The 14,208-nt window shown below is 40.2% G+C and overlaps 1 protein-coding gene across 3 annotated transcripts in view; it reads left to right on the top strand.

Moving 5' to 3' along the window:
• Window positions 1–14,208, top strand: part of palmdb (palmdelphin b) — a 142,024-nt gene that overhangs the window by 21,990 nt on the left and 105,826 nt on the right. For 2 of the 3 annotated variants that reach the window (XM_030398288.1, XM_030398294.1), the window contains exons 2-3: window positions 10,519–10,569; window positions 13,475–13,555. In XM_030398288.1, the coding sequence (XP_030254148.1) occupies window positions 10,525–10,569; window positions 13,475–13,555 (126 nt within the window). In that variant the 5' untranslated portion in view covers window positions 10,519–10,524. Of the gene's footprint in view, window positions 1–10,483; window positions 10,570–13,474; window positions 13,556–14,208 lie in introns of all 3 variants that reach the window. The other variant, XM_030398289.1, reaches the window with a different exon arrangement.

Genomic DNA, 14,208 nt, shown 5'->3' with positions numbered 1-14,208 from the left:
CACACTGATGGGCTCATTTGCTGTTGTAGGTAACACAGACACATCAGCAGAAACCAGAGACTTTTGCATATCCAGTTAAAAACTCCGTACAGGGGCTTTAAAATGTGGAAGTAACAGGCAAAAATGCGATTGCATCCATTATAGCACCACCTAGTGGAGAACATGTGCAGTTTTTGGTATGGAAGAAGTGTGTCTTATTCTATATGGACCGGATACATTTCAAAGCTCTCAGCATAATAGTTTGGCTGAAATTAATGTTTGTTCTTTATCTTGTAATAAGCCATGTCCACGTTGACCAGTCATGACCACCTTCAAGATATGGGCTCAGGATTTGCCCTACATCATACCGACCAAACTGCTTAAAAATCGGTGTAGCCCTTCAAGAGATATAGACTTCCCGTATTTTAGCGCCCCCTAGTGGCCAACATTCGCAAAGTTTCACGCAGATCGGACAAAATCCCAAGGAGGAGTTCGAAAAAGTAGGTTTTTCCAGTTTTTGCGATATTGTGAAAAAACTTTCTAACGGCCGATTGCAAAGTCATTCAACTCCATTCAGGGAATCTGGGGATACAAGGTTTTTGAAAGCGCAACATATGGTTTGGGAGTTATAGACAAAAACACGTTGACCTAGGTTATAGAACCCCCTGCCGGCAGATATATGTAGTTTTTTGTGTCTGAGGTATGTGCAGTATGGAAGCGAATCTGTACCATAATTCAAATTAAAATGCATTAACAGAAAGGCTTTTTCATTTTAAGGTCATCGCTGCATTATGTGACTCATAAATAAAATGGGTAATAAATCATCCAGATTGCATTTTCATTTTCTTCTTCAAGACTGCTCATTTTGTTACACAAATAAAAAGAAAACTGCTTTTTCGTTTTCAAGCCCACCCCCCGCAAAAAAGGTCCAAAATTCAATTTGAATTCGCAATCCCAAGCGGCACAGGAGAGTGACGTCAGTGGCCTCTTTTCTTCTTCAGCCCCCAGTCTGACCAAACGTGCTACGCATCTACGTTAGGGGGCAGCTCTGACTTTGAAATGAAAAAACCTTTCTGCTAATGCATTTTAATTTTCAAATTTGACATTTCAAATTGAATTTTGGTACCTATTTGCTGGGCCATCTTTTGAAAATTAAATCTTAAATGTCCTTTTCTTTATCATTTGAATTAAGTTACATAATGAGCAGTTTTGAAGAAGAAAATGAAAATGCAATTTGGATGATTTATTACTAATTTTATTCATGAGTCAAAAAATGCAGCTACATTCTGAAAATGAAAAAGCATTTCTGTTAATGCATATTAATTTGAATTATGGTACAGATTCGCTTCCATAGTACAGGTGTCTGGACCAACCCTCCAAATTGCACCATCCTCCCCAGCACGGTTTAGCCTGCAGCACCACTTTTAGCGGGATAAAAATAAAAATGATAAAAGCTGCAAGCAGCGATAAACAGGCGCTCGCAGTCCACACGCGTCGGGGCGTGCTGCCATTGGGGCCTGCTCAGGCAACATCTTCCGTCAGGAAGCCGTTCCTTCATAATTTGGTGGCCTGCTCCCGCTGGTATTAAATGCTGTAGGCTAAAGACAGAAGAAGTCCCTGCAATCTATATAAAGAACAAATAATGACAGGAGTGCACTGTGTGACCCTACAGACTGTTGTATCGAGGTTTGTATCCATTAGCAAGGCAGCACTGCCCTCTGATGGAGAAAGCCTGTCTACTCAAAAGTGAAGGAAGTTCAGCTGTCCTTTAGTCATTTAGCTGTAAATGTCCACACGAGGCATGATGCAATGAAATAGTTTCAGGAAGAAGCTGAAAGTATCATCCTCCAGTAGCCTCACAAACCCTCTAGCTTCCCGCATAGTGATAGGCTCAAACTCCCCTGATGGTTTCAAAACACTGGATGATGTCACCTTTGTACTCAAACACAGTGTTCACGGCATGGATATGGAAGTTCCATCTTACTGTGCTTGCTCTTGGGAGTCTGTGTGCTACCACTCTATCAAGCACACTGGTTCTCTTGGAAGATCTTGAAAACAATCCAGAGAATCCAGCCAGTTCAGAGAAGAACTGATTAACTAATGGGATGTGCTGCATGATAAAAGCTGAAAAGTAAGAGGGCTGAAAGAGCTCAAAAAAGGTGAACACTTTCTCTGGCTGCACATATGCTGGAACATTAACAGACCAAAGCTGAAAATGTCCCTATAAGAATAAATAAGATGTGGGATCCAAATCAAGCTGAAGAGAACTTTTTCTCCAGTTCTTCCAGCTGCTCTCCACTGTAGCAATGATGTCACGCATTCTAGCTCACGCAATACACACCCATTATGATTTTAAAAAACTGAAGATTTTTAAAAACTGAATACATGCCCATTAGTTCAAAGTCCTCTGACTCTTTAAAAGTTTGAATGGTGTGTCTAACTCAAAGTATGAGGGACAAGAAGAGGTTGAAGATGAGTTTTGAAGAGGATTTGAAGATTTCCCCATTTATTTCCATTGACCCTAATGAGACTGCCACCAGAGCGCCACCTATTGGCCGATTAGCACCAAATTTTGCACAAACCCTCATGGGCCATGGAACACAATTGGCAAAAATGTTGTGGTAATCAGAATGTATTTGGTGAAAATATGAAAGATGTCTGTTTTGAACACAATGTGCAAGAATTTGTTGTTTTATATTTTCGGTGTCTATCACAATTCTTTTGATAGCTTTTTGTCAGGAGGGTCCACAGATGCTTCACGCAAAGTTTGGTGCAAATAGCTCAAATTGCCTAGGAAGAGTTCGAAAAAGTACGTTTTTCATTTGTCGCGATTTTGCGAATGGAAAGTTAGCACAAAGTGGGTGTGGCCTACACCAAACAATTCAGCTGAATTCAGGGAACACAAAGATATGAGGTTTAATAATTTGCAACATATTAAGTGGGCGTTATGAGCGAAAAATGCTTTTGCATTGAAAATAGCGCCACCTGCTGGTCATTTTTGCTGTGTGAGTCACAGGGGCCATTCTATAGCACCTCTATGAATTTCATATTAGGGCCCTGCTCAGGCCCTAATGATTATTTGAAAAACAATAGGGTCCTTGCAGGTTCCCTGCTCGGGCCCTAATAAATAAAGAATAATTTGAAAAAACAATGGGGTCCTTGCAGGTTCCCTGCTCGGGCCCTAATAATAAGAATCATTCGAAAAACAATAGGGTCCTCGCAGGTCAAGACCTGCTCGGGCCCTAATAAATAATCCTTAGAAAAACAATAGGGACCTCTCAGGTGGAGACCTGCTCGGGCCCTAATAAGAATAATAATCATTTGAAAAACAATAGGGTCCTTGCAGGTTCCCCGCTCGGGCCCTAAGAATCTTTACAATTACAATAGGGTTCCTAGCACCGCTGGTCTTAGCAAACGCGTCTGCTTGCATAGGCGTTTCCTCGGCCCCTCGGGCTTGGCCCCCTAGTTAAAGTAGAACACAAAGTTTTATCCTTTATCCAAGCAGTGGTGAACATGGACAAGATGACATTTGGCCAGCTCAGGTGCTACTAGCAGTGTGAACACAAGCACTACATAAATAAACATGTCCTTGTTATTTATCACTGAGGATCATTTTACCTCCTACAGTATGCCTGCCAGAGTCAGCTGATCCAGCCTTCGGGCTTTACAGAGCTAAAGCTCCTGTAAGTAATGACCTTTTTATAGCAGAATATATTAAAGTGGAGTTATGTGTGGTGGATCCAATGAAAGACATCAGAATTATACAGGATGAAATAGTTGAAACAGATCACAGTATGGATCAATGGAGGGATGGATGGAGGGATTGTAAGGACAGCCACTTATTGTGAGAGCAGAAGTTAAGGTTACATTAATCCATACCGTTTCCACTCCACAGCATGTAGCCTGACTGTAGTATCCCTCACTATTTGGAGTAAAAGCTTTCCTCCAGCTTTCTGAGTTTGGACATTGCTGTACTGGGTATACAGGCCTTTAAAAGACACAAGTGGGGAAACTATAGCCAAGCTGAGCCGTGAGAAACCACTCAGGCCATAGAGACAAGGCACAGATGTTTTTCCATTCAAGGGCATGGCAAGGTACAGAATTTTTTTGTCTTGACAATGGTGTGCATATTAATGCATACCAAACTAGAATAGTCCACAAGGCCTCTTTAATTCAGTGTACCCTCATCCATCATGACCAACATAGGGTCTCAGTGATGGTAAACCCAAGGAAATCTATACATGTCACCTGCTCCACCTCAGCTCCACTGATGATGATCTGGGCCCGTATTCACAAAGACTTTTATCTTAACGTTAGGAGTACTCCTAAATCGGACTAAAAGTTTTTATGTAGGAGTCGTTTCTTAAAAGTAATTCACAAAGCCGCTGAGACCTACTTTTAGTTATGAAAACAGTGAACTCCTAAACTAAAAGTAACTCTCTGTTGCTATGGATGACGTCATTTTATAAGGACGCACTTAGAAGCGGTGACAACGGTGATTGGTTGTTGAGTGACAGGGCAGCCCATTGAAAAGTCATTTAGGCTACGCAGTGCATGAAGTGAAAATAAGGAAGTTGCCTACAAGCCCATGACAAAGCCTATGAAAAGATATTGGATAAAGAAATTTATTTATGAGGAGAATTAATTGCCCCCCCCCCCCCCCCCTCGAAAAGCTGCGTCAAACCACTCTCCATTAAAATTCGGGAATCGTGTGTTGATCCGGGCCATTTCGCAACAATGTCCAGTATATTGTAACGTGTGTCAAAGACAATTTGTGTATTGATGGAATGCAACTTTTTCCGATTGACAAAAGCCCTATTCGCACGGGACTAGTAAAACGTGGGGACCTCCAATAATTTGTAATAATTGCGGAGGTCGTCTGTGATCTTAATAGAATAGAATAGAATAGAATAGAATTACTTTAATGATCCCAGACTGGGAAATTATTTTGTTACAGCAGTAGTGGGTCAGCAAATAAAACACTTAAAACACATAAATAGAATCCAATATATACATAGTGTATATATACAGTGCACAGTGTGCTATAAACAATAATAATATATACAATAACACAAAATATGCAAAATATACTATAACAATAATAATATATACAACAAAACAGTAGAGAGACCAGAGTTCTCTGTCAGGCAGAGGTGAGAGAGTTATTATATAAAGTGATGGATTGTGGCAGGAAAGATTTCCTGTATCTGTTGCTTCGACAGCGAAGCTGAAGCAGTCTTCCGGAGAAGGTGCTCCGCTGTCTGACCAGTGTGAGTTGGAGAGGGTGGAGAGGATTATCCATGATGGATAACAGTTTTTTCAGTGTCCTCCTCTCCACCACAGCCTCCAGAGTGTCCTGTTTGCAGCCAATCACAGAGCCAGCCTTCCTGATCAGTTTGTTGAGTCTGTTGGTGTCGCTGGCTCCAATGCTGCTTCCCCAACAAACCACAGCAAAGAAAAGTACACTGGCCACCACAGACTGATAAAAGATCTCCAACATCTTGCTGCACACGTTGAAGGATCTCAGCTTCCTCAGGAAGTAAAGTCTGCTCATCCCCTTCTTGTAAACAGCTTCAGTGTTAGATCTCCAGTCCAGTCTGTGGTTGATGGTAACACCCAGGTACTTGTAATCCTCCACCGCCTCCACATCCTTTCCCAGAATGCACAGAGGTTGGAAAGCCGTCTTCCTCTTCTTCCTGAAATCTATCACCATCTCTCTGGTCTTGCTGATGTTCAGCCGCAGGTGATTCTGTCCAGTCCACTCCACAAAGTTGTCTACCAGTGCTCTGTACTCCTCCTCCTGTCCCTCACTTATACACCCAACAACAGCCGAGTCGTCAGAATACTTTTGCAGGTGACACGACCCGGTGTTGTACTGAAAGTCAGTGGTGTATAAGGTGAACAGGAAAGGAGACAGTACAGTCCCCTGTGGAGCTCCTGTATCACTAACCACCGCATCAGACAGAACACTGCCCATACGGACAAACTGTGGCCTGCCTGTCAGGTAGTCAGTAATCCAGGAGATCATTGTGTCGTCTACACCCATCACCCGCAGCTTCTCCCCCAGTAGCAGTGGCTGAATGGTGTTAAAAGCACTAGAGAAATCAAAGAATGTGATTCTCACAGTGCCTCCTCCACCATCCAGGTGCGAATGGGCTCGTTGCAGCAGGAAGATGACAGCGTCATCAACTCCCAAGTGGGGCTGGTAAGCAAATTGCAGAGGGTCTAGCAGGGCTCTCACCTGCGGCCTCAGGTTGGCCAAAACCAGTCTCTCCAGCACCTTCATGACGTAAGATGTGAGGGCCACTGGTCGATAGTCATTGAGGTCTGATGGTGTCGTCTAATCCCGTGCGAATCTGCCATGTCCGTAATTTGTAAAGTAAAAATTCCACCGTGAATTACCTACCATATTTCACCAAACACAGAGGTCATTTGATAATATTAGTCCTGTGCGAATCGGCTTCTCTGTGATTTGGGGTCGTTTTTTGTTTTTCTTAAGGTTTTTTGTGTTTTCCACACCTTTTTTCTGCCTTTTTCCCGGTCGAGAATTATGGAGGCTGCGTTGGGAATTATAAATTAAAGTTTTGACAGCATTTTGGGTGCAAGTTCAGGAGGCTCATCAGAAGAGCGAAATCTCGAAAGATGATTAGATGGATTACACGCATGGCAGCATGCGGTAAGGAACATTTTTCCATCTTTCAACAGGCTCACCAGTTATTATATTAAGAATATCCATATCTAACCGTTGTGCTGCTCCAGCAAGGGCTCCGGTGTGATCGACCCGGAGGATAATGTAAATTAGAGTTAAAACACAGACTTTGATTATCCTGTGCGAATGTGCCGCACGAAACACGGACGTGGTGGGGTAATTTCTAAATCACTTGAGGTCCCCAGGTAATACTAGTCCCGTGCGAAGAGCTGCATTTTCCCCGTAGCCAAATACCGGAGTGTTGCCAAACATTTTAACTCTGGCGTTATTGGATTGTTTCAGTTGGTTGGGGACGTTATTGCTTCCCTCACCAACTCAACCACAACTTCAAGCCCTTCATGGTCCATCCAATATAGTTTTAATAATTCCCTGTTATTCAGCGTTATTTACCTCCATTTTTCAAAATCAACAAGCAGCTCCTTGGGTTTACATTTAAAAATAAAACACAGGTATTGGTATTGACTTCAATGTGTTTTTCAATGACAATCTTCAGATTTTTCCTTTATGGTTTTTTTTTTTTTTTTAGTGACAGGATTTTTATGATATCAGTATTTTTTCAACGTGACTGATTTTCAGTGTCAACTTTCTGTCACTGTTTTGGCGTGGAGGGGAGGGGCAAGTAGAGTGCGATTTGCATATCAGCATACTAATGAGGAAATGTCTCTCTGACCCTGGCATATAGGAATCACTTACATGAGTGTACTTGAATCTACCATTGTTCTGTTCTTTCTGCTTATTCTGGTCTGCCTACCAGACATGTGATCTTAAAGACAATGCTACTTATTAGAATGTGAACAAAAGAGCCAAGCTTAGTTAGAATTTCCAATCGCACTTAATTTTACAGTACGTTAATAAGACGTAACGGGCCGTACTTTGTACTTTGTATTACAAAGTAAAGCTTGTTACGTCTTATTAGCGTCTTGTTTTGTATAATTTGATGCAAAGTAAAGCTTTTTACGTCTTATTGGCGTCTTGTTTTGTCTAATTTGATACAAAGTACGGCCCATTACGTCTTATTAACGTACTGTAAAGTGCGACCGAATTTCCATTACAGAGCTCTGCTAGAAAAAGTTCTGATGTTAGCTAAAGTCAGCTATCTATGAGCAAAAAAACGACTCACATTAAAAAGATATCAAAATATTAAAAAATAACATTTAATATATGTTTTTTTTGTTTTTTTTTCAACGTAATGTGTCTTTTGGTACAATTCAGGTTTTGTTTTCAACTACAGTTTTTATTTTTGATGCAATGGTTCAGTGTCACTGTTCTGGTTTCATACACCAGTTTCCTATTTGACCAGCCTTGAAACTGAAGAAGTGTACCTATACACCCTACTAATTGCGCTGGAGCTAAACTGTATGCTAGCTGTTGATGTGTTAACAGGCCAGTGAAAATGGTCAGCCCTCTGGAGAATATTAATAATTCAGAAACATTCAATCACATCTTAATCAACAAGCTATGAATTCATGGGAGACTGGCTGCAGGAGAATGTCACATGAAATAATAGAACTCTCTTCAGTGTCACATTAGATTTTTCTGTTCTTTAAACATGTTTAACAGTTTATTACTAGTCAGGTTGTTTTGTTCGCTATCTTTCCCACTCAACCACTTTCTTCAGTTGTTTCCATTTCCTGTTTCATTCCATTTAGTCTTTTAAATCTTTCCACATTCCTTCCTTTTCTCACTCATTCTTTCTTCATAGTAGCTCAAAGTAAGTCAGGGTTTTGCCTTTCTGCGTCTCTTTATCTTACAGTACATTACTGCAGACAGTGTGTCTTGCTGATTCCTCCCTCACGTTGCTGTGGATTTGAGCCACGTGGACTATTTTCAAATAACACTGTGAGATATTACTGTCCTTTCTCTGTAGAGGGCCAGGTGCATCTTAACCTTCAGTGATCATTCTGTTCTCTTCGGATTTACTGCTGTGCAATATATGTGACAAATACTGTAGCCCCAACATAGCCATGGTACATTCCCTACAGTCACTGTGCCATTCCTCATCAGATATCTGACACAGACATGCTATTTCTTATTCTGTCTCTCTCCCTATCAAGGCTAATATATGTAATTCCATGTTGTGGGTTAAAATGTACAGCAGTAAAACACTGTTGACAGAAACTGTCCCAAGTTCAACTTTCACCCATTATGCAGTTGACCCTTTACAGGACATTTCATATGTATATTTCCAGTCACAATAGTGAATGTCACTTTAAAGGCAAACACAGTTTAATAATAATGACTTTAAATTTCTTAAACTTCTACAAGACAAAGGCCTACATCCTTAAAGCATATTCCATTTCATAATCCAGCTCTATAATTTCAGCCTTATTTCAAGACAATTGTACGGAGCTCTGTAGGTGACATGGATAGGGTTTTTTTTATCTCGCGAGTGCGACTTATTATCTCGCACGCGCCAGTTACTATCTCACGCGTGCGATTTACTATCTCGCACGCGCCAGTTACTATCACGCACGTGCGACTTGCTGTATCTCGTGCACGCGAGATGGTAACTGGCGCATGCGAGATAATAACTTGCACTCGCGAGATAGTAAGTAAGATGCAGTGGCACTCTGACTCCGGATTTACTGCTGTGCAATATATGTGACAAATACTGTAGCCCCAACATAGCCATGGTACATTCCCTACAGTCACTGTACCATTCCTCATCAGATATCTGACACAGACATGCTATTTCTTATTCTGTTGATTGACAGAATAAGATTGAATGAAGTGAACGTTGTGGTGTTAACTCAACAATGATGGGACGCTGGAATCATGAACAAGTGCCGTTTACTTCAACAACTTATACTGTAACATTGTTCTCAGTAGCAGCATTGTATCGTACAGAGTCGCCATGTTGTTGCACTCTGACCTCTCTACATGCAGCGTGTTAATTATGACCTGTCTTACACAACAGCGCCCCCTTGTGGTATAAAGAGCAATACCAAAAACAAAGCAAAACCAAACTACTATTACCTTTACAACTCCTCCATCATGGCTAGCCTAATAGCCATTGAAATAGCTATTAAAACACCTGGACACTCATCGTGGATTATCAAAATACCTGTTACATGTACCTCTTACCGTTACACAACAACAATAAGACACTTTATTAACTTTAATTAATTGATTAATCAATTAAAATTCTGAGATGGTCTCGATCCATGATAATAAGCCTGCATTTAACCAACTGCACTGTTTGATTATGTCAAAATGCGCTTGAATTAATATCTTGCACGTGTGAGATACAGTAAGTCGCGCACGCGAGATAGTAAGTCAGGCGCGCAAGGTACAGTAAGACGCGCGTGCGAGATAGTAAGTCGCACTCACGAGATAAAAAAAAAAAACCCATCCATGTCACCTCCAGGGCTCCGTACATTGGCACTCACACGCACACAAACACAAACATATACGCAGATGTACATTATACACACAAAATAGTTCAAGCTGATACCACTGATGCAATACCTGCCCTCTGCATACTTGAATATAATGTTTTTTTTCTAGACCCCCTACATTTATTTAAAGTGTCCTTGGTTTACATAGAAAATACACTTTTTATTTAGTATTAATTAATTTGGTCACTATTAACAATTACAAATGGGAATAGTGTGTTATTATTGGCATGTATTATGGTGCTATTCTTTTATTTGTTATTTTTCACTTGTCTCTGTATTTACACAGCTGTGCACGAAAGGTCGTAAAAAATATAGACTTCTGTTACTGAGGTTGAAGATTTAATCTTTATTGAAACACTATTTCGATTTTGTCTTTCCCTCTCACTTCCTGCTCTAGATGATTCACTGTCATGCACTCTGTGTGTCTTGTAGGCCATCATGGAGGAGGCTGACCTGCTGAAGGAGAGGCTCCAGGCCATCACGGTAAGGACCATCGTGGTGCTTTTGGGAGTAAAATGGAGAAAGCTAGGAGACAAATAATTTAATTTATTAACAAATAATTACTGTTTCACATGTTGAGAGCTGCTTTTCTGACATGAACTACTCTTTTTGATGTGTTATTTCTATCATTGTGTCTCTTATTAGGTGGAGGGTCTTCTTCACTTAAACATTTTCAAATCAACATTCAATGGGTGCAGTGCTGTTTAGCACAGATTAACTGGTAATGTGATGGGTTTACAGATCCAGTCTTAAGCCTCCTGAACTGCTCACTGACTCATCAGAACTGCCCCGATAATATCAAACATGTTTGATATTTACAATGTAAAATCTGGATGATTACATCCATACTTTCTGAGTTGGATCACAGCAACCAATGAGAGAGGCATCAGAGCAGCTGAGGGTGTTCAAAACATTCAAAACCTTTCATGAAATTCTGACACTGTTTTGTAATTGTATGGAAAAATTAGAGTGAGAGAGGTTTTCAGCTCACCAGGATGAAGTCATGTCAATCTGGGATGTGTATCAAGTGTTTTGGTCACATCATTTTATGTTGAATGTGCTGAGCTGCATGTCGGTAAAGAGAGCTGTGTGAAGGGTATTTTAATAATGAACTTGGTGTATTGAAATTTAAATTATCAAATTGTAAAATAATGAAATAAATAAAATAAATAAACTGTATGAACCATTAGAAAACCCTTCAAAAAGCAGTGAACAAAGCCAACTCAAATGTGGTTCCAGTGCAGAAAGACACAGAGGAACATGCAATTTCTTCTGCAGAAGATGCCTTTCACAGTATTATGATGTTAAGTCTGAGTAACATCCCATGGTGCAGCACAGGAGCCATTTCCAAGGAGAGTCTGCAAATAAAAAGTGGGGGTGTGTAGTTGAAGGATGACAGAGCTGTGGAAGAAAACCTTCAGAGTTCTGGCAGTAGATGTGCAGGTTATCGGTAGTATAACGACGTTAATACCAATAAAAAAGAACATAAAGAAAAAATGGTGGTCATTTAAATAAGTATTTCACCACTTTTCTTAGAAGTGGACTGTCTCTGCAGTAATAAGATGCAATGCAAAGGGCCATCTCTGGTGTTGTTCACTTTTGCTCAAGGGGTAAAATCTGCAACAATCAGAATGCACTGTGCAGCATTGGACCCATAAACACTCGAGTTGATGTAATGTACTGTAAATTAGGCTGTGCTTGGTTTTGGCTGTCCATTTTACAAGCGGAAACAGTATTTTCACAGTATTACATCTAAACAGTACACTAAAATATTTTTTATATATTTCTAAAAACATTTTAGGACTGAAATAGACAATGAACATATAGTTTGATCAGAGATGTTTCAGTGTTGGGTTTCACAGTATATCAACAATATGGTGGCTGCTTCCTGTTTACAAACTCTTATTTTACAGCTAAACAGTATTCCATAATATGTTACCAAAATCATTTTTAGAGAGAAATAGGTCAACAGTTAGCAAGGTACAAAAAAAACAAACAAAAAAAAAACAAGCAAACAGGCTATCTGAGAAAAAATTTCATTTTCAGTGATATTGTTATTAAATTGGAATTACTTGAATTTAAAGGCTATATATTGTGGACCAATGGTTCCAGCCAAAAGGAGGGGCAGTTACAGCTCATCTGCAGGCTCATTTTAGCATTAAAAAATTCAGGTGAGTAAAATAAATACAAATTCAGTGTGTTCAAAACTCCTTGAGATTAATAACAGAAGCACTGACACAGTTTTTGGCTGTAACCTTTCAAAAGAGCCAAAAACCATGCCTGTACCTGTACAAATGGTTCAAAAACAGCTTTGAATTTACTTTCAGACTGGGATAGGTGTTTTAGGATAATGTCCGACATCACCTTAATGCTGAATGAGAAACCAAATAAGAATCCGTTTAGGGAAAAGTGTAGGCTAGCTAATTAGCAAGTCAGCATTAAAGCACTGCTTAAAAACGTACCTCCCAAATTCATCATTTGACAGTACACATGTTAAATTGCATTGCTCTTATTTTTCAACAGCTCTGCAAACCGTTGTCTGCTCTTGGCTTGTTATACAGTAAGCTTTGCAAGTGTGTTTATATTGTCCTAATAGCCTGTGCCAGCTTATGCCCCCCCCCCCAACACACGCACACGCACACACACACACAAATACACACACACACAAACACACCCCACCCCATGAAATTGCACCTATCTCATAAGTGGGTGAAAAAGGTGATAGGTAACATTGTCATTTGATTGGTAAGCCTCTAATTATCATGGTGCAACTTGTCTCTGTGAAATGGTTTTAATGGTTTGGACATTTCAGGCCAGTGATATCACTGGCTTTAAGTCAAAGGCAGACAGAGACAGGACTATAAATATCAGCAGACGTCAGCAGGCGATCCCCTTTCACTGGGATTTAGTGCCACACTGATCCAAGATCCAGTGGCTATTTTAGTTTATAGTGACCCCTGTCAGGGAGACATTGAGGAACCAACACACTTGTGTTTTGATGCTGAGGTTAAAGCTGAGCAGTGTGTTTGCCTGTGGCAGAACATTTACACAGTGTGTGTCCATTAGGAAATCACTTGAAATGTCCCACTGATTAATAATCTAATTCTAATTCTATTTAAGATAACTTTTCTTTCCCACAAGAAGTGCCTATTAGCGCACACACGCACACACACACACACACACACACAAACACAAACACAAACAAACAACAGGTAGGTTGGGTGAGGTCATGAAAGTTGACTTGCTTTTTAGATAGCTATTTTAGCTCTTGGTGTCCAGCTGTCAGCTCAAGGTTGAAGTGTCAGCAAATGGAGACAACAGATGGAATAGTTTCCATGCTGTCAAATGTGCACATGATTGCAAATGTGTGTTTGTTTTCCCCCCTCAGGACAAAAGAAGAATCCAGGAGAACATCGCCACGAAAAGGAGACAGATAGAAGAGGAGAAACTAAAACTCCAGTATATAAAGGTAATATTTACTGTTATAACAGAAAACTAACATCAAGGAGAAAAAGTGTCAAAGTGCAGTTGTTCCATCTGATGAAGAACATAATAGAGTAGACATGTGTGAAGAAAGTCTCCCTGGTTGAACTCATGGATGAGAGTTTTGCGATTTAATTTACTTTCTCAGAACTTACAACCCTGCAGCAATCCCTGTTTCACTTCTGTACAAACTCAAACACAATCCATGAACAATGTCAGATCTCAATATCAAAAATAATAACTTGAATCCCCCTGCAGGAGTGATATATAATATCTAATATTTTTCTAATTCTACAAACAGCTTTATTCACTCTAAAGCAATCTCTTCTGGCCCACAATCCTTGTTTCTGAGTATAAACAGACATGTGGACTGAATATTTTCAGTAAAAGAAGAGCAAGGGGGACAGTAAAATGCTCCAAATTGCCCACAGGAACTACAATGTTTCAACCTAAGTCTTTAAAGCTGTATTAAGCAGTTAAATGACCAGCAGGGAGCAGAAAGAATCCAATATTAACTGACAGCAAGGAGGTGTTGATCCAACAAGCATGTGTTTCTGCATGTGTTACTGATGTTGCAGTTACTGGTGGTGTGTATTGCAGTGCATTAGATCACACAACAGTTACCAACAAAATAAGCAG

This window comes from Sparus aurata, chromosome 19 (assembly GCF_900880675.1).
Source record: "Sparus aurata chromosome 19, fSpaAur1.1, whole genome shotgun sequence".
Lineage (NCBI taxonomy): Eukaryota > Metazoa > Chordata > Actinopteri > Spariformes > Sparidae > Sparus > Sparus aurata.
This window is presented reverse-complemented; position numbering and strand designations above follow the sequence as displayed.